The 21,489-nt window shown below is 33.4% G+C and overlaps 1 protein-coding gene across 1 annotated transcript; it reads left to right on the forward strand.

Annotated features, from left to right (window-relative positions):
- The first annotated feature begins 7,027 nt into the window (after positions 1–7,027).
- Positions 7,028–8,258, forward strand: LOC131077856 (uncharacterized). Its single transcript, XM_058015448.2, has 3 exons — positions 7,028–7,305; positions 7,403–7,625; positions 7,724–8,258. Exons 1-3 carry the CDS (start codon positions 7,185–7,187, stop codon positions 7,803–7,805), a joined length of 426 nt encoding a protein of 141 aa, XP_057871431.2. The 5' UTR covers positions 7,028–7,184; the 3' UTR covers positions 7,806–8,258.
- The last annotated feature ends 13,231 nt before the right edge of the window (positions 8,259–21,489 follow it).

Consider the following 21,489-nt stretch of genomic DNA (forward strand, 5'->3'; position numbering starts at 1 on the left):
TTTGAAAAAGAGAGGGAAACTGAAATTTTTAATTTTATGATTTTAGAGGGAATACTGAAAGCAATGTAAGCTTTGAAATTTAAAAGTTGACTCGATTTCGTGCAAAATTCGAATTTGAAAGTGGAAATCAAGGTTGTTACAATTAAACACTTAATTTCAAAAGTCACAAATTGTAAAAATTTGAATAAGGCACTGAAATTTTGAATGAATGCCAACACACTTTTCAGATTTAGGATAGTCAGAAGCACAATTTTGACATGAATTTCAATTTCAACAATTTTTGAATGATTAGAAGCCTTAATCCAAGCAATCCCTAGACCAACTTTGACCTTAATTTTGAAAGTGTTAAATTTGATAAAATCAGCCAAAATTCTGGATTTTAGCAGAAAAATACAGTAAGATCTAGCTCCCGAAATTTCGGAAAAAATGTCGGGGACGATGGCGCTCGGGGTGCACATGGTCCTCGCAACTTTTTTCTAAATTTTCAGGGATGAAAGATATTGTGATTTTATTGCGGAATCCAAAGTTACAGCCGATTTGGAGGTGTTTTGATCAATGAAATTATCAGTCAAAGGTTGAATCAAGAGGGTTCTAAAAATTAGGGTTTTGACACTTAACCACTTAATTTTCAGAATTAAAGCACAAGTATGAATTAACAATTTGCAATAGAAGGGTAGATCTGAAACAAGCATTAACAATTAAAGATTCCACAAGTTTAATTACTAAAAGAAAATTTTAGGGTTTTTTATGCAATCAACCTCTAAAATTTGCAAAAGATCAAACATGGAAATGCAATTAAGGAAGCAAATTTTTTCAGATCTAACCATGAATAATCAGAATGAGGATGTTCACGTCGGGTTCACCAAAATGTAAAGCGGAAAAATCGAACCCTCGTCGTTCTCCCCTCCCCAACTCCGAGGAGAGAGAAGGGAGAGTCTCTAGGGTTGATGGTTTTCACTTAGGAGGGACTTTACATTCAAAAGAGGGGTTGAAACCCACAAGATCCAATCCCACGCAATGCAAGATTGGATTCTATATGAGTTTCAAGGGTTAAGACATCAAGGATACCCTCTTTTGTAAAGAAATGTAGATAGAAAGATTGAACTAGGAATGCATGTAAAGTAGGAAAGATTCACTTATAAACAGAGATAGGAATATGATATGAAGCTGCGGACCTGGAATTAGCAGTAAAATGTCGAGACGGTACTGTTCTGCAAATTTGAGCGAAAGTTGACGGGACGATGGCGCCCGGCGTGCACACGGTCCTCTGAAAAATCCGCGAAACGAAGGTGGATTTGTTCGTCTCTGCACAAGGATTCCAGATCTTCAATTACAGCCGCGTACCTGCAACCTACACACAAAAAAGAGAGGACGATTGGGGGGTTAGGGATGAGGGGTTTGCCTTTAGGTCAAACCCCAGTTTTGGAATTAACCAAGAAATGAGAATGTTGTAAATGTAAATGTTTGTAATGTAAACAAGTACTGATACCTTGTTGTAAGAATGTTTGTATTCTTACATGCAAAGGTGTAATGTATGTAGCATGTAATGTGTTGTATGTGATCTCCTCTTCAATGGTTGAATCCTTGTCTTGAATGCAACACTTAGCCTTGAATGGAGACTTAGAATACTCAATTGCTTGAAGGAATGCTTGAATGCTTGAATGTTTGAATATCGCTTTCATGCCTTGCTCACATATGTCCTCCTCCAAAATGGGAGAGGAAATGTAGTTTATATACTTGTCAATTAGGGCTGATAGACTGATTTTCCCGACCTTAGGCCGACCAGGAAATGTTATTTTCCAATTTGCAAACATAAAGACCCGAGACCCAAAAGAGACCGGGCCCAAAAATAGGGCCAGGGACCAGGGCGCTGGGCGCCATGGTCCCACCTCTAGGGACATCGGGGTGCAAGGAGGATCAGGCCAGGGTGCTGAAAAATGCAGTTTTTGGTGTCATGAACAAGTTTCGGGGTCTCCATTCAGGTTTCGTGTTGCATCGCCATCGTGAAGACCCAAATGCAGTCGAAATTGCAAGTGTCGCAATTTTAGGACGCTACACTATATAAATATATATTCTAATCCTTGCAGCCCATGTAAATTCTCTCAAAATAGCTGTGATAGTTAATTTGTGGTTCGTCATTAAAGTTTGAATATCTTCTAACATGTTATTACTGATTGTTCCTCTTGAAGATGAGGTCCTTCGTGACCTTACTGATTCATAAATAAGATAAAAAATGTTTATCCTTTATAAAAACAACACACCAACTGCCAAAATAATCATAAGGAGTTGCTAAAACAATTCACCAACACAAAACCACTTACAAGAATTGATTTTATGGTTCCTTACTATTGTTGTTACACCATGAAAGGTATGCTCAATGTGCAGAAAATCATACTGAAGCAAAGCTCCACTTCAGTAGAGCTCATAATACAATCTTGCTGCAGGGAAGAAGAGACAGCTTGCCATATTCTCAATCAATGCACTTTTAGCCAGGATATCTGGAAAATCATCCTTACTAGGTGGAACCTGAGTTGGGTCTTCCCAAACTCTCTTGGTGACACCTGGCTTCAATGGCATTGCCCTAATTCTAATCCTAAAATTGTGGAGACTTGGAAACTTACTCTTCCGATTGTTACCTGAAATATCTGCAAAGAGCGCAATAACATGATTTTTAGGGATAAAAGGGCTATTCCGGAGGTGGTTGCAGATAAAATCTTCAGGAGTATTTTTGAATGCCTCTACTACACTGATCAGGTACCTGCTGCTAAAGATGATTTTAAAGACAGGTGGAACCTTTCTACCACTACTACTAGCAAGGAGACTAGAAGAGAAGGTCTAGTCTAGTGTTTTCCCCTGCAGGGATAGATTAAGGCTAACTTTGATGGGGCCTCTAAAGGGAATCTGGGTAAAGCTGGATATGGGGGCATTGTCAGGAATTTTGCTAGAAGTTGTCTTAAGGCAGTGGCTGGTCCTCTGGGGAATCAAACTAGCCATTTTGTTGAAGCCTCTGCCGCCTTGAATACCTTAATTATAGCCAAAAATCTAAATTATGATAAAATATGGCTTGAGGGAGATTCACTTAATATTATAAAATGCCTAAAGGGGGAAACGAAGCCTTCCTGGTCTATTGAAAATATCATCATGAAAGCTAGGGAGATCATTGCCAGTTTCAAAGAGATTATTATTCAACATGCCTTCAAAGAGCAAAACAATGTTGCGGATTGCTTAGCGAATACTGGAGTTAACTCTGACTCCCAAATGATTTGGCACGAGGACGATCTCAATTCAAATATCAAAGAGTTCATTAGAAAGGACCGTTATACGGGGAGAGAAGGACAATTTAATTATGACAAGTAAAAAGCATCATTTATGCCTTGCTGGAAAGGCCATCATTACCTGGCGCTGCGACAAATCTCCTATTATCTCTAATAAATTGCCGCATGCTTTGTGGGTTACTCAGTTCGAAAACTTGCGCAACATCGGGAAAGAAGGTTATAATTTGCAGAGAAACAGAGCAGATAGCCCATATCCGAAGATGGGAGGAGACATAAGGCGAGAAGAACCAGACAATACGTTGACCTGGAAAGCGATGCCAAAAGTTTGGGCGAAATTGGAGAAGGGATCTCTTACCAGCTTCATGGAGAAACTTGAGGACTATGACAAAGGTAGGGTTAACTTAGCTGTTTCCAAGATTTCCGAAAAATGGTCTAATAGCTCTTTTAAACTTTATGGAGTTAAGTTTAAGCTGGACGTTGGGCTCGTTTCCACTGTGACCGGAATGCCACACTGGGCTTAATTTCTTTCGAGACCTTAAAGTCTCCAACAACGCAGTTAACCTGTTCCCGCGAAAAGAGAAAGAGAGGGCCAAAATTGGCAAGGCTATTGGGGGCTACTACGAAGCTGCAAACATCAAGAAGTTGTGGGGTTGGGTTCTAAATGCAATTATGGAGTACATCAGAGTTGAAGGCTATTTCTCTGGGGCCCACACCTACCACTTCATGCTCTTAAACCATTTCAGACACGACAAAAAGGTATCCCTGCCCTACTACCTTTTTCGATCCCTCTCCAGGTCCCTCAACAAACACAAGAATAACCCTTCCAACCCGATTCTCCACTGCGGGCTTCTGCTGCTCATTTATGAGCATTGCAAATCCCTTGCCCTACTGGAAAATAAGAGGATTTCTGCCTCTCCGGGCAAGAGAAAGATGGAAGAGGGAGAAACTAGCAAGGAGAAGGTGTCCTCCAGCAAAAAAAGGAAAAGCGTCCCTAGGTTGGAAACAGAGGACATTGTGAAGGAAAGCAATGGAATGGAGACAGACGAATCCAACGGTGAAGACAGCTGGAAAGATGAGGAGCTGGGTAATGAGGAAGAAAGTGGCGATAATGAGCCTGGTCAAGAAAGCCCTACCCTCGGCGATTGCCCTGGTAAGGACAACAACCATCTGATGGAAGAAGCGAATCCCAAGGACAATGAGGAAACCGGTGTGAATTTTGAGAAGGAAATGAACAAAGACTCTGAGAAGGACCTGACTAAGGATAGGGATAGCGAGGACAAGGAAAGTGCTGGTAAAGGGCTTATCCTAGATAACCTCAAGAAGCTCTCTGAAGCTAGAATGGATTTCGATAGATGGACCTACAAGACCCTGAAAAACCTGGATAAGAAAGGGATAAAAATGGATGAAAAGAGGGAGGATGAAAACAGAGAGCAGATTAATTGAAAGCAGGAAATGGAGAATAAGGTAAAATCATTAGAAGAGGGAAAAGAAGCGATGAAAAATCTGATGGGAGTTATCCCAAGTATCCTCTCTGATGCCACTAAAAACTTGGAGGACATCGCCAAGGTTGTTGATCATACCTGCACTCCAAAACCGGTTGTGGATCTTGACCTGGAGGAAGAGACCATCCAAACTGGAAGCGGTGATGCTACTCCGGTGGGCGGTACAGCGAAGAGAACCAGGGCCAGTATCAAGAAAGTTGTGGTTGCTTCAGCAAAGGATCCCCCTAACTTCAAAGACAACATCAAAGAGCTGTATGAAATCAACAACACCCTGGCTAAAGCCCTGGAAAAAATCTGAATGTTGGAAGGCCTGCTAGCTTTATGGGGTTTTTTTGGGTTTTCTTCGGTTTTCCGCTGGTTTTTTTGTGGTTCTGTTCTTTTCTGTTTCTCGTAGCTTTGCTGTTTAAGTTCTGCTTGTAAAGGGTTTCGGGGCCCCTTCAAAACCTGCTTTTTCCTTAATCGAAAACTACAATATTTAGTAAAATTATCACAAATTTTTTCAAATTTAATATCCTAAAAACTAACAACTGATGCATGAAATAAAATCAATAAACCAAATAACTAATTATTACATTTGCTATGTGCTAATGCTAAATTTTATGAATGAAATATTTAGAAAGGATTAAATAAATTTATCTTTATGATTTTTATATTTCTTTATTTTGTTTATCCAAAATTGCAACTAAAAAGATAAAATATATAAAATTTCTTCAAAAAATTGTCCTTAATTTCATTAATGTAAACTTAAAAATCATACATAAAGTATATATGTGACAAGTAAAATCTTTTAAAATGGACTCCATTCTCAAAGCATCTTAAATCTTTTAATAAAAGAGGGGTTAAAATTTATTCAAACAAGAAGAAATACATATCACGGGCATCAAATAGCCCTATCAAGATCCACTAAGTGATCTAGTTGTTGAGACAAACCCAAAGGTAATTGAACCTTATCCACAATATGGCAGTTTTGCATATGATCCAAAGCCCATTTGGCGAGACAATCCGCAACTCCATTCCACTCTAGGAATATGAGTGAAAGTAACATAATCCAAAGAAGCACACAAATTAAGAATCTGATTAACAACCAAGACTAACTGCCAACTAACATCCTTTGAATGTTGTCGAGTCAGCAGATGAACTATCACCTGTGAATCTGATTCCCAAATGAGCCTGCTCCACCCAAGAGCACAAGCACGTTAATCTTAAATCTAAAGAATAGAAGCTCTTATTTTCACGGAGAAGATTCTAAAACAAAATTCTAATTATGTTGAGAGACTAGAAGCATACGTTGTTGTGAATGAATGATGGTTTTTCCAATGTAAAATCCTAATTATGTATACAAACAAAATAAGTGTAGTACAAAAAAATACCTCCTAGAAAAAAAAAACCAAGTATATAATCTATTAATAAAGTAAATAATATAGATAAGATAAACTAATTCTTAAAGTAAATTTAAAATTTATCTATTCATTGAAATGTATGCAATAAATAAATTATTTCTAAAATAAAATAAAATAATTCTTAACTACATATATTATTATTGAAAAGAAAATAATATTACAAATATTAAAAAAAGGGTGTGTGGAGGTTCTCAAAGTTCAAATAGGTTTAGAGCCAAAGAATATATAAAGATACTCATAATTTGATACATTACAAAAAAACATCTCCTACTTATTAAACACAAAGATACTAAGCACTGAAAGTTGGGAGGAAATGGACTAGGTTCCTATCATCTTATTTTCTCCATACACCAAGGAGGTTGAAAATATTTATGATCTAATCCCAAACAAAATCACACACTCTTCTTTTTCCTCTTCATGTATGTGGTTAAGTATCACAAATAGATGAAATAATTAAAAGAAATCTCTATTGATCAAACATAAAACTACTAAACAACGAGAACTATATCACTAAGAATGAATTTTATCCACACATCAACAAGATCAAAAACATCTCTCAACCAAAAAACACACCCTCTATTTTTCTTCTTCATGTGATTAAAATCACACCCTCAAGTGAAATTATAATTATTTTTTTTAACATAAAAAATTGACTTTATTAACAAATTTTATTAAATGATTGAGATTGAGAATATATAGGGTCAAATGTCTTATCAGCATCGCTGGGTAGACATGACATTGCCGTCCTATTTGGCAACCAAAGTGTCCCAACGAATAGTCTTTTGATGTCGATTGTGCATTAAATACAATCAAAATGATTAATGGGGCCATCAATAATTGAGTGATCCCTGATTCCCATTATCCCATAGCTTTCTCTTTTTCCTCTCTCCCCACGGCCTCTCCTGTAAACCAACATAAAGAAAAGTTGAAAGCCTTAGATTACAAAGCAATGGAGAAATTTGAACAAGCATCAGAAGATAAAGCGATGAATATTGTAGTTGCGGTGGATGCGAGCCAAGAGAGTATGCGTGCCTGTGAATCTGTTGCTCACTCATACAAATTCTCAACAGAGCTATAAATTCACGCTGCTTCATGTTCAGCCCCCTGTTTCTGTTACCTCTGGCCCTGGTAAGCTGCCCCCAATTCAATAGAATGAGATTTAGTCAATTTGTGCGAGAATACTGTGTACATTAATGAGTGATGTGTTAATGTTCGTGTCCTGCAGCGTACATTTTGAGCAGCGAGGTGTTTTATCTTCTTGAATGTGAGGAACTGAAGACTACCCACAAGATATTTAAGCAAGCTCTGGATATCTGCAATCGTTACAATGTGAGGGCGGAAACCCATGTTGTGATTGGGGAGCCAAAAGTCAAGATCTGTGAAGCTGTTCAAAAGTTGGGAGCACATTTTCTAGTGATGGGTAGCCATGGCCATGGTCCTTTCATCAGGTAATATTCTCCCTCTATGTCTGTCTAATCATTTCAAATGCCCATTGAAGATATTTTGCAGATAAGTTGAGCATTGATTGTTTCATGGAATTTTGCAGAGCAATCAAGGGAAGCGTGAGTGATTACTGCTCTAGAAATGCTATGTGTCCAGTGGTCGTTGTTAATAAAAAGGCTTTCTGATGATAGAAATGAATATTCTATACCCAGCTTGCAGGTAAGGCTGTACTTCATCATACATATGCACTTGCAGAGGAGGTTTTGAGAAACAGAAGAGGAGACAGGATTGGGGTTATGAGAATGCCACATCGCTGCATTTTTCCATTCCTACGAACATTATGTGATGAATTGAGGAATTTTAGTTAATGAAAGCTAATCCCTTTTCCGATTATCTTATAGTCCTAGGCCATAGGCCATGCTTCAGATCACATTGAATCTACAACAAACACTAATGGCACTGCAATTACAATTTGCACCTATCTAGTCTACCAACAATTTGAATGTCAAATAGATTATGTCTTTCTCATTTACGGTTTACTTCAGTCATATAATATGGTCAAATTCTACATTATTGTGTCTAAACCTTCTATATTTTAGACCAAGAGCACTGAATACCCTATAAATGTGTATTCTTAATTCTTGCAGCCCAAGTAAATTCTCTCAAAATTACTTCTCTATGTTATTACATGTTATTACGGATATTAGAGATAAGGTATTCTATTTGTGGCCTCACCAATCTTATAATTCCAACATTCAATTTGAACAGAAGCGTTCAACTTAAAAAAAAAATCTTCCAAGATAATTGCATACTGTGATTAAAGAATTCTTTCAAAATAATTGATAATAACATACTATAATAGTTAATTTATGGTGTTGTGATTCTTGTTATGCGGAGAGGAGTATTAGGCTCACAAACAGATGTAAGATTCTCCGGCAATAAAAACTAAAGTCATTTAAATTGACATGCATTTGAGCATCAACAAATTTGTTAATTAATGACACGGTAAATCATTGAGTTGGTAATATTCTATTTTCGAATGAGAAATTTTTTAATCTTTAATTATGATTCTTCTTTAATGCTCTTATTCTAAGTTTGGTGTTGGAGCTTTGTTGGAGTCAAGTTGTAAGGTGACAACCATTCTGAGTGTCTATTGGAATGCTTGAGCATCATGCATAGTCTTTGAGAGATTAATGTACTATGGTTATGGTTTTCACTGTTTAAAGGTGTTGTTAACTTAAAAAATAATAGATCTTGATTGATTATTTTAATATATTCATAGTTTATGGTGCGCAGTTGAAAGCAAATCAGTTGTAAATGTGTCTTGTTTGCCATAGATTTATGTTCATTGAAGAGACACTATTATGGAAAAATAGTTATTTTTGTTAACTTAAAAAATAATAGATCTTGATGGATTATTTTAATATATTCAGAGTTTATGGTGCCCTTTTGAAAGTAAATCAGTTGTAGATGTGTCATGTTTGCCATATATTTATGTTCATTGAAGAGACACTATTCTCAAAAACTAGTTGTTTTTGTTGGCGTCTATATGAGACTTGATTGTTGTTGGGGTTTCGGTGCATCATGCAGAGTCTTGATATATTCTTAGTCGTTATCTATTTCATTTTGCATGACAAGTGTAATTCTTTTTATTTCTTTTCTTTGTTGCAAATTTAAAGAAGTTTTTATTGATCCATTTGTTATTTTTTTCTTCCACATTAATGCCAAACATAATAAGAATATGTATTTCTTTGTATACAAATTTGTTATATATTTATGGTGAGAAACAACAGGTTATGGCTTGCCATCAAAATTTGATCATTTTGTATTGGCAATAAAGAATAATTTTTCATTTCTATTTTCAAGAATTTAAATATTATTTTTTATGATCATTTTGAAGTTGGATCTATTTTATTACAAATATATAGTTTCATTCACCCTGTTGAATGCTAGGGCATACTTTTTTTGAATGATAGTACAAAGAAATATTTTTTATAGTTTGTGGTGTGCATAAATATTTGAAGATAGTTTGGAAGTGTGTTATTTCTTTGTTTGACTACAGTAAAGTTTAGATTTTTTCACATTGTATTGTTTTAATATATTTATATTTTTTATATGTTATATATATCAAATATATAGATTTATATATTTTCTATCTTTCTATTTTTTAGCTTTCTTATCCTCTGGCATACGTTTGTGGCAAAAAATTGTTATCCTATGCATGTCTTACTCAAGGTACAATTTGGGCACTAGATTTAGTCAAATAGACAATAAAATATTGATTTTTTTTTTGGCTTCTATGTTGCAGAAATAGGCAATCACTGTATGGACATCATGAATAAAAGAATGGGATTGTTTTTCCTATTTTGTAAAATGATAAATGCAGACTTGAAAACCATAGTACAACCAAAACCCCACCAACAATAATCATTTTCCAAAAATCATTTTGAAATTAATGGTTATAAAATACACCATACATGATCAATTTTCCATTTTTTCAATAATCCCCAAAGTTTTAATTGGCAACTTGTAGAGTTTGCCTCTCTTTCCCTTAAGTTTTTAGCAATCAATAAATATTGAAATCAATTTAAAAGTATCTTTCCAAAAAAATTAAAAAGCATTTTGTGTTGAGAAAAAAATTAGAAATTCTATAGGGCATTTTTAGAAATTATTTTATTGAAATCAATTTAAAAGTATCTTTCCAAAAAATTAAAAAGCATTTTGTGTTGAGAAAAATTTAGAAATTTTATTGGACATTTTTAAAAATGATTAAAAACTCACATATTTTAAAAACATTCACAAGATAAAACATATATCCAACACCTTCCTCTTTGTATAAAATTTGCTCTAAATCAATTCAGCATTACAATTTTTGAGTTGAACTTTAGATATTTTCTTTTCCTTATTAATTTTTGTATTGCATTAGATTGCCCACACACTAAATGTAGGAGTGATGGCCATGTACATGATACTTAATTTGCACGAGTTTTTAATCATAGGAATTTATCAGACCTATGTAATATAGTACATAGATAGTTAAATTATATATATTTATAAAAACATTCTATTTTCATTAAAACGTATTCTATTACAAGAAAAAAATATTTTATTTAATATTAGAATATAAAATTAAAAAACAAGAAAATATTAAAAATATCAATTTCTATTATTAAAAATACAATTTTTTATTTTCAAAGAACTATTTCCTTCTATGAACATAAACATGCTTTTAATGAACTATTTCCATCTATGAATGGGGAAATGGCTATAGAGTGCACAATATTCACCAACTATTAAAATGCATTAATAATGTATGAAAGGTAATTAAAATCTTGGTGCATTCTAAAATTAAAAATTAAAAAAAAATATCAATATACAAACAAAATAACATATAATACACAACTATACACTAAAGAAACATCAAATAAAAAATAAAAAATAATTAAATAATGTAAATAAATCAAAAATAGCTCGCAATTCAATAGAAGATAACCTTATATATTCTTTATCTATATAAAAATCATGTTTATACAAAAGGTTAAAACCTCTAACTCTAATTCTATATATAATCCTAACTCTAACACTAAAAAAAATGTAAATCCTCACTCTAAATTTATTTGAACACTAACCTTGACACTAAACCAAAAGCCCAAATCAACAATACCTCTAAACCAAATTGAACACTAAACAAAAGTGAACTCTAAATCTTAAACAAATTGTTAATCCTAAAGCTAATACTAAACCAATTTAAACCTTGACATAACATTAAACAAAATTAAACCCTAACCTTAAACCAATTTAAATCCTAACATTAAACCCAATTAAACAAAACCAATTCGGACCTTAATCCTAAACAAAATTGAACATTGACCTTAACAATTATCCAAATTGAACACTAAACTATATTGAACCCTAACCCTAAACCCAATCAAACACTTAATCAAATTGAATGCTAACCCATATCATATTAAGATTAGTGTTTTAAAATCAACCTTAAATTTTATATAAATTGTGAACCTGACACTATATCTAACTAGATTAGAATGAAGAAATTTATTTTCAATTAAAAAATACATTCTATTACAATAAAAAATAAAATCTATTCCAATAAAAAAAATTCTATTACAAGTAAAACAAGTCTACTTTAGTAAAACTAATTATTTTAATATTATAATATAAAATCAAAAAAAATATAATAAACATAAACAACAATAATTTATCAAATTTATAATAAATTAAAATAGTATTTTTTTATAATTACACTCAAGACGGATGTAAAAACTTTCATTAATAAAAACAAGTGTCATTTAAGTTGACATGCATTTGGATGTCAATTAAAAAAAGGTATTATCTATATTATTTAAATTATTTTAATTAAATTCAAATTTCTCTTAAAAATTGGTCTTAAAATATTATTATATTTTAAAAAATTAATAAAATTATTTTACTTAAATTCAATTTTTGTTTAAAACTGGTCTTAAAATATAAATAGGTTTACCATTCTTCCACTTAAATTTCCCCAGTCCAAACTTCTTGGCTACAACAATGCTAAAAAAAATACATTTAATTTATGTCAAACATGATTTTTGTTATAGCTATGGTGCACCTAAGATTGAATTTTGAATCAGAAGAGCAAAGGAGACAATATCAATGACAATACAAAAGAGAATATGGAAGGGAGTATTGAAGACAACAATGCGAACAAATGTTAGGAGTTGAAAGGGAAGAATGAAGAATAAGAGAAAATGAAGCTCAAAGACAAATATATGCTAGAAGAAGGACAAAAGTAATAGTACAAGAATTAGAATTATAAAATAGAGAAGAAAAAAATATAATTAGAAATAGCCCTGAACAACTCTCTCATTTTGAAAGAGAAGGCATCAACATAATCTACAATCAACCTTCTAACGCAAATATCAAATCGAATATTGAAAATGAAAATTCAAGATCAATAGAACTTGTACAAGAAACACCTCAACATGCAACTCCAATTGGGATCAATTTAGCTATAGAAAGAAATTTTGAAAACATACAAAACCCAAACGAAATGCTTCAATCTGATTTCAAAAGATTCCAGCTATAATTTCACCATTGATTGGACAACTTTACAATGACAAACATATGTTATATTTGTCAAGAATGTTATTTAGGAATACGAGTGTGTTGCGCATCTGAAGGTCCAATATGTAATAGATGTTGACAAGAGAGAGGTCTTCATTGATTTTCAACTTCAAATAATATGGATCTTGAGTCACTACCAAAGGAGCAGAACATATCAATTACCATTAATATTGGCATGAGCATTGACAATACATAAATCTCAAGGATTGACTCTTTCAAAAGCCACAGTTGATATAAGGTTGAGAGAAAAAACATGATTGACATTTGTTGCAATATCTCGTGTAAAGTCTCTAGAAGGTTTTAGAATAACGTCGGCATTCACATATGACCATTATGAAAAAATGGAAAAGGGTAGACAACTTGCCAAGCATAAAGCTAAAGAAAACAAATTGAAATTTTTAGAACATAATTGATGTAATATATTTTTCTCCAAATCTCCTCCATGACTTTTAATATTTTTAATATAAATATCATACATAATAGCACTTTCTCAAAATATTAAATATAAAAATAATCATCCATTGCATCGTGTATAAAGAAAATGACAATTCAAAAATCTCAAAAATTAATGAAATATATTTTTCTTCAAATTTGATTCCATGACTTTTATGTTTTCTAATATCAAAAAAATTAAAACTACTATGAAATAAATTATCATACTTTTATCACAATAAGTCTTTTTAACATTTAATATACTTTATCATATGCTTTCACAATGTCTATGAAAGAAACTTTAACTAAAATTGGTTTAACATTGACCAAAATCAAGTTTATTTGCTTATTTCAATTTCACAACTTACATCATTTTATAAATAAAATTAATGTAACCTTCATGTAACCTTGCATCATTTTTTTTTGTTATGATAAAGAAAAATGCTATATATATGTTGTTCTATTCTATTTCCTATTTAATTGCATACATTTACTTCAAATGAAGAAAATCTTTATAAATTTATCTAATTAACTCACTTTAACATATATTGCCTTTAAGTTTTAAATATTTGTCTTCTACTATTCAATATTGATTTAAAAGCTCAAAAAAAAATCATGCAGGTGAGCAAGATGTCACGTAAAGCACGTGCATGAGTGTCCAATTGGTTGACAAAGTACCACTACTATCTTCCATTCAATGCCATCCTTCATATAGAGGAATTAATTGTCTATTATGGGTTGAGAGAAAAAATGGTCAATAGAATTGACAAAAATGGACCGAAGAATAGTCAAAGAAAATTCAATAATTATGCTTTATACTTTAACTTCCTCTATGGTTCCAAGGTGAAAATGAACTTAGATGTAAAATTTTATAATCTACAAATCGAGATTATACATTTATGTGACTAGTCAATTTCTCAATACCATGAACTTTAAGACCTTTACCTTGTTGGATGTATCTAGAAGGTCACTAAATTAAGCCAACAATGATAATTAAAAAGCACAAACTATCTGAGCAAATCAATATGAAGTTCATGAGATTTCTTAAGGGACAATCATAAATTAGTTATCACACAAGACCACTTGAAGAATGGTTGCTTCCTACTTTTAAGTTTAATTATTCAATCAGGTTCACCGCGCATTAGATCATGCCATCATTCAGGTTGTTACATACACACTATGGGATACCTGCATTATATATCATAAAGTCCAACATAACAATCAAAGTTTTGACTCTTCTTCATGATATTGAAAACAAAGAAATATTACCAGTGCATAAATGGTTAACAAAGTAAAAATTTCCTACAAATTTTGAAAACTATTTAAATGTTGTATCAATGATTAAATTCAATGCGTAAATTATAGTATAGATGTTGATTAATAGTTATTACTATTGTGTGAGTGATTAACCAAGTGATTTTTTTTCCCTTTATAAAATATCATTTTGATAAATTCCAAATTTTTATTTTGCATAATCTTTTACAAATGTTGTTATCATAGCTCTAAAAAGTATGATACTGCCTTTATCTCAATTTGATTATCAAAAACATCATCTATCATAGAATTTATTTGCACCTCATACTTTATCATTGAGTTATAAATATTGCATATTTTCAAACTTGATATCTCTCTAAAATTCAAATGACATACTATAATAGTTAATTCACGGTATTGTGATTCTTGTTACTAGGATTCAAATCTCTTCTAGATTGTTATTACTGATTGTTCATATTGAAAATGAAGTACCTTTAAAAAAAACCTCACCTATTCAACTCAGATAAAAAATGTTTACCTTTAAAAGAACCTCCCAAAATAAATAAGGCACCAAGCACCTAGAATAATCATATGGAGATTCTAAAACAATTCACCAACACGAAACCACTAAGAAGGATTGATTTTTATGGTCGCTTACTACTGTTGTTACACCATGAAAGCTATGCTCAATCTGCATAAAATCATAGTGAAGGAAGCTCATAATACAAGAATGGAAATTGCACATAAAAAAGGGGAACAGGTAGAAGAACCACACGTCCCACTTCACAAGATTCTGCAATACTTCCTCATTGTCACCTTTCCCATGAATATTCAGAGCTTGGTTGCTAAATTTGTCACCTTTCCCAGGTGTTGAAGTTTGAGTGCAGGGTTGTTTCGTATTGCATCACTCTAATGCATGAGAACCAAGTCACCCATCTAAAATTCCACTTTCCTCATTTTCAAATCAGTTATTGTTTAAATTTGGTGGTACTTTGTTTGGGTTGTTCATGAACAACCCAAACAAAATCTTTCTCTTCCGTACTAAATATTTATTTCAACCATGTCTCACAACTTATTCACTCCCCTTGGATTATGCCCATCCTCAATTTGAAAGGGTCTCATTTTAATGTTCCAATTAATTGAATTGTTATAGGTAAATTTAGTTTGCATAAGATTAAATCTCAGCTTGGTTTATTTTCTACAAAGACATCTCAATAGATTTTTAAGGCTTTTATTTTGCAACTTAGTGTTTAATGTTATCTATAAAGTCATTGAAAAATGTCAAACAAATTTTGTCTCTATCTAACTAGACTTCTTGCTCAACAATGCAAGTGAACCACTTCTCTCAAACATAAATTTGCTATCTTTGTATCATCATTAAATCCTCTTACATGCAGCAAAATAAATCATTTTTAAAACCTATCAACTATGACAAAAACTAAAGTATTCTCCTTTTGCGTCTTACATACTCTTAAATTGATCTATTCTTGGAAACTTGTACACACCTATCCCCTATAAGATTTGAACTTGTGTCCTCCCACATAGCAAGTATAGTGGACTATTCCGTTTACTAAGACAATGTCCATGCTAATATGCTGGTATATATCAATATAACCAAGATAAAATAATTCTTATATTAAAATTAAATATGTTCATATGTATAGTGAATAAAATATTCTTGAGTAAAACAAAAATAAAATAAAATAATTTTAAGTAAATAAAATAGCTTTATCCTTTTTCATCTATTTGTATTTTTGCAATAATTTAAATAGTATTATTTAATGTTCATGTAGAAAAATAGAATAATTCATTTCTAGTATACAAATTATTTTTTCTTTCTTTCTTTAAGAACAAGTGTAATGTTGTGGGGACTACTTACCTCTCTAGTATTATAATAAAAGTATTTGTTGTCTAGTTGATAGACAAATCATGAGAATGGTTGATTAGAAGGTAGACTAGATAGCAATAAAATAAAAACAACTCTTCATAATTAAATAAGTTTAAAATAGAGGAAGGGTCGGCGGTGATTGAGTGGTTGGTGGCAGGTGGTTTGACTTAGCAGCGACGGTGGTGTTTGGGTGGGTTTCTGAAGTCTACGACAACATCGGGGGTGTTTGCAGTGTGAGGAGAGGTCGCGATCGGGCCTTCTCTTTGGTGGCGATTGGGTGGTGTGTGTGGTGGGTGGGTTTTAGGGAGAGGGGTCTTCGTGCCCACCTTTGTTTGGGGTGTGGCTTTAGTAGGTGGGAGTGATGTCTTCTACCTAGGGAGAGACTGTTGGCGTTTCTCTTGGCATGAATTTATGCGCAACATTAGGATCAAAGTCTCCGAACCAAGGTCTCAAGTCTTTTGTTAATGATCTGTTTGCTCTGGATTCTGGGCTTGTTGGTTCACGTAGGCCGAAAGGGTCTTAGATTGTGAAGATTAATGGTTGTCTTGAGAAATGCAAGGATAGGCCCAAATTGGTTATTCCATCGGAGATGATTGTTGAGGATGTTGAGTATTTTTCAAAGCATTCACTGTATTGCAAATTTATGGGGATGAGGGTTTCGTTACAATTTTTGGAGACGTAGGCTCAACAGACTTGGATGCCAGAGGGAGAAATGGAGATTATGTTGTTGCTGAACAACTATTTCATGGTCACTTTTAATTGCATGGATGATCACAATAAGGTCTTTGAGGGAGGTCCATATTTTTATAACCAAGTGGGGTTGTGTTAGGATAACCGGTGAACAACCGACGAGGGGGGGGGGATGAATTAGTTGTTAAAAGATTATATCAATTAATCCACTTAATAACCTTAAACCGGAGCATATAAACATTAAGTATCGGAATAGCAGAAATAAATACCGGTAAGCAATGAAACTTAACAATAAAGCAGATAATCAACACATTGCAACCATACCACATAACACCATGATCTGTATGTGGAAAACCCGAAAAGGGAAAAACCACGGTGGGAAGCCTACCCACAGTCAAATGATACTTCTGCAGAAAGTATGTGATACAAAGAGGGGCCGGCACATGTAGGAAAGTACACTGCCTAGAGCGTACTGCTCATTACAAAAGAGTCTCACCGACTACAGAGAGGTAATAACCATCTCAAGATAAATGGACAACAATCCAAAATAATGAACTACCAGAGATAGCATCTACCATGCCTGATTACAGTCCCAGTTAAGCTCAATACCAAAGGCCTTTAACTTCTTCCTTAATCCCAATTCGATCACCTATGATCGACTAAATCTCCTTCACATATGATATTGCATTTCAAGACCATGACACATCTTCCCCATGATCTACAATGAGATCCTACATCATTTTATACCAACCCTAAGGCCTAAACCAATTAGGTCGGCCACCTAAAAGATATTACAATAAGATCATTACATAAATCCATATTACAATGATATACCATGTCAGCTTAAGACCAAAACAACAATAACCAATCCATAGAACATCTCGATAACGTGTGGAGCACACGTTAACATGATACCAGTCCATAACCTAGATAGGTACCAAACCTATTTTGGGTCCACCACACCAAAGAAATGTCTTCAAGTAGTTGAAGCATGATCAAAGAACATCTTCAACATCCTAAAATCCATGTAGAAACTGCATCAACACCACTTATGCATCCTGTCAAGATTCCTCAGCGAAAGCTCTATTGGTTAAACCTTAAACCAATGCCGGTATGGGTTTACAAGAGTGTATGATAGCATCCGATTATGAAGTCAATACCAACTAACCAAAATATGCTCCAGGAACATGTAACACATAAAATCAAACATACTCCATTGATCCAAACATGCCGGAAGTGTCCAATAGATAATCTCTTCTGTCGGTAACACTAGATCTTCTACCGGTAACCAAAACATGTCTGCCAGTAACCAAAAACCTGTCTGTCAGTAACCAACCATAACAGCTAGTGTTGACATCAATGACAAAACATCAATGGAACCCATAATCAATTCATCCATAATGCCAACAATCTCTCCCTTTGGCATTGATGACAACACTAGATGTGAAAAACATATAAGTACCAAAAAATGTCAAACAAGTCTCCCCCTATGGAAGACAACCAACAATCTCCTGAATATCAATAACTCTCCCCCTGTGAATAATATCCCTGTAAAGTTCTGAATTTATTTTTCACATCACTAGCTCTCCCTCTTTAACATCAATGCCAGAAATCTGACACAAATATCAAAGCAAGAATATAAACCTTTGAATCTCAAAGTTGACTACTCCCTCTGAGTAGTAGCACCACTCATCAATGCCAGAATGAATAGTATCTCTGATAATGCATGTCGGACTGATGACAAACTGCATCAATCAAGTCTCTGTCGGAGGGGCAGAAACCCCTAACTTGTCTCTCAAATACTTAAATGATTCCTTAGATAGTGGTTTAGTGAATATATCTACAATTTGTTCTTTAGTGTTCACTAAAACCAATTTGACTTACTTTCCTTCCACCTTGTCCTTCAGAAAGTTATACATTATTGATATATGCTTAGTCTTAGAGTGAAATACCGGATTCTTATACATGTCAATAGCTGCAGAGTTATCACAGAAGATAACTACCAGTTCACTACAATTTACCTTGATATCCTTCAACATTTGCTTCATCCACAAGACTTGAGTGCAATTAGTTCTTGCTGCAACATACTTAGCTTCTGCAGTAGATAAAGAAATGCATGACTATTTTTTGTTGATCCATGACACCAGTTTCTTTCCAAGAAAGAAAGCTCCACCAGAAGTTCTCTTCCTATCATCAGTATCTCCTGCACAATCTGAGTCAGTATATGCACATAAAGTGAAATCATCATCTCTAGAATACCATAAGCCATATTCTGTTGTTCCTTGCAAATACCAGAATATCCTCTTTACTGCACGTTCATGATTTTCTTTAGGATTACTTTGATATCTTGAAACAATACTTACTGCATTCATAATATCCGGTCTAGTATGAGTTAAATATAGCAAGTCACCAATCATAGACTTATACCTAGTCGGATTTAACGATGTAGAAGTATCCTTGATAGATAATTTCTCACTTGTCACCATAAGTGTACTTACCAGTTTTGAATTATCCATACCAAAATTCTTCAACAATTCCCTTAGATACTTAGTTTGACAGATAAAAATGCCTTTTTCAGTTTGAGTAATCTGCAAACCTAAGAAAAATCTCATCTCACCAATCATGGACATTTCAAATTCATTTTTGATATTATTAGAAAATTCCATGCACAATTTATCTTCTCCTCCAAAAATGATATCATCAACAAATACTTCAATAATTTGAATATCATCATTAGTGATCTTGTAATATAAATTACTATCAGCACTGTCTTTAGTAAAAACAAGCTTCAAAAGATATTTATCCAACCTTGCATACCAAGCTCTAGGAGCTTGTTTCAATCCATATAAAGCTTTCTTCAATCTGCAAACCATATCTTTATCATCTGTCAATGAAAATCCATCAGGTTGCTCAATGTATACTTCTTTCTGAAGTTCACCATTCAAAAATACACATTTAACATCCATTTGATAAACCTTATAGTTCTTATAAGGTGCATAGGCAAGAAATAGTCTAACAACTTCAATTCTAGCTACAGGTGCAAATGTCTCACCATAATCAATTCCTTCCATTTGAGAATATCCTTTACAAACCAATCTAACCTTGTTTCTTACAACTTGACCATCCTCATTCAATTTATTCCTAAAAACCCATTTAGTTCCAATAACATTCTTATTTTTAGGCTGGGGAACTAAAGTCCAAGTTTCATTTTTCTCTATCTGATCTAATTCATCTTCCATAGCCTTTAACCAATGTTCATCTTTACAAGCTTCAATAATAGATGTCGGTTCAATTAGAGAAATAAGACATACCTCTTCATTTGTCAGTCTTTTTCTTATCATAACTCCCTTGTTCCTATCTCCAATGATTTGATCTTCAGAATGATTTAATCTTACATACCTTGGTGTCTTCTAAACTTCAGGTTCACTGCTCCGATCATTAGTCACAGTTGAATTTTCTGATTGTATCGGTGTAACTGTCTCAGTTTCTTGTACTGGTTGAGGCATTGTCATTTTAGTTATGATCATTTCCACCGTCGGTTCCCTATCATATGATATATATATTGATTTCTGTACTGCTCATCCACTTTCACATTAGTGCTCTCCACAATTTTTTGCAATCTTTTGTTATAACATTTATATGCTTTTCTTTGAATTGAATAACCAAGAAATATCCCTTCATCACATCTAGGATCAAACTTTCCAATTGAATCATCTCTTTTGATATGGCATTTACTTCCAAAAATTCTAAAATATTTAACAGTTGGTGTATGTCCAAACCATAATTCATAAGGGGTCTTACCAATTTCACCTTTGATGTGAACTCTGTTGAATGTGTAGACTATTGTACTCACTGCTTCTCTCTAGTAGATGTGAGACAATTTGGCTTCCATCATCATGGATCTTGTTGCATCCAAAATGGTTCTATTCTTCCTTTACATTCTGTTGAGGAGTCCGAGGTGCAGATAACTGTCCCCTAATTTCATTTGTCTCACAATAACTATTAAATTCATGAGAAGTGAACTCATAGCCTTGATATGATCTTAGACATTTGATTTTCAATCTAGTTTCTGTTTCTACCTTTGCTTTAAAGATCTTGAATTTCTCAAAAGCTTTAGACTTCTCCTTTAGAAAAGTCACACACATCATTCTACAATAATCATCAATTATTAGCATGAAATACCTATCACCTTGAAAGCTTCTAGTCCTTGCTGGACCGCATAAGTCAGTATGAATCAAATCAAGCACATCATTAGATTTATCATGTATGCTCTTAAAATAAGTTCCAACTTGGTTTCCTAATTGACATTCCTTACAAACCGGATTATGAGGCTTCATAATCTTAGGTATATCTCTAACTGCCTTAGTTGAACTGATCTTAACAATACAATCAAAATTAACACGACACAACCTCTTATGTTATAACCAACTCTCATCAATATGACCAATAAAACATGTCTTATTACCAGTGTTCAAGTGAAAGAT

The sequence above is a fragment of the Cryptomeria japonica genome, chromosome 9, assembly GCF_030272615.1.
Source record: "Cryptomeria japonica chromosome 9, Sugi_1.0, whole genome shotgun sequence".
Lineage (NCBI taxonomy): Eukaryota > Viridiplantae > Streptophyta > Pinopsida > Cupressales > Cupressaceae > Cryptomeria > Cryptomeria japonica.

Excerpts from the sequence above, each read along its gene's own strand:
- LOC131077856 (XM_058015448.2), top strand. The coding sequence starts at position 7,185 with ATGCGAGCCAAGAGAGTATGCGTGCCTGTGAATCTGTTGCTCACTCAT. Across the intron at positions 7,306-7,402 it reads TTCTGTTACCTCTGGCCCTG|CGTACATTTTGAGCAGCGAG; the intron begins GTAAGCTGCCCC and ends CGTGTCCTGCAG. Across the intron at positions 7,626-7,723 it reads GGCCATGGTCCTTTCATCAG|AGCAATCAAGGGAAGCGTGA; the intron begins GTAATATTCTCC and ends GGAATTTTGCAG.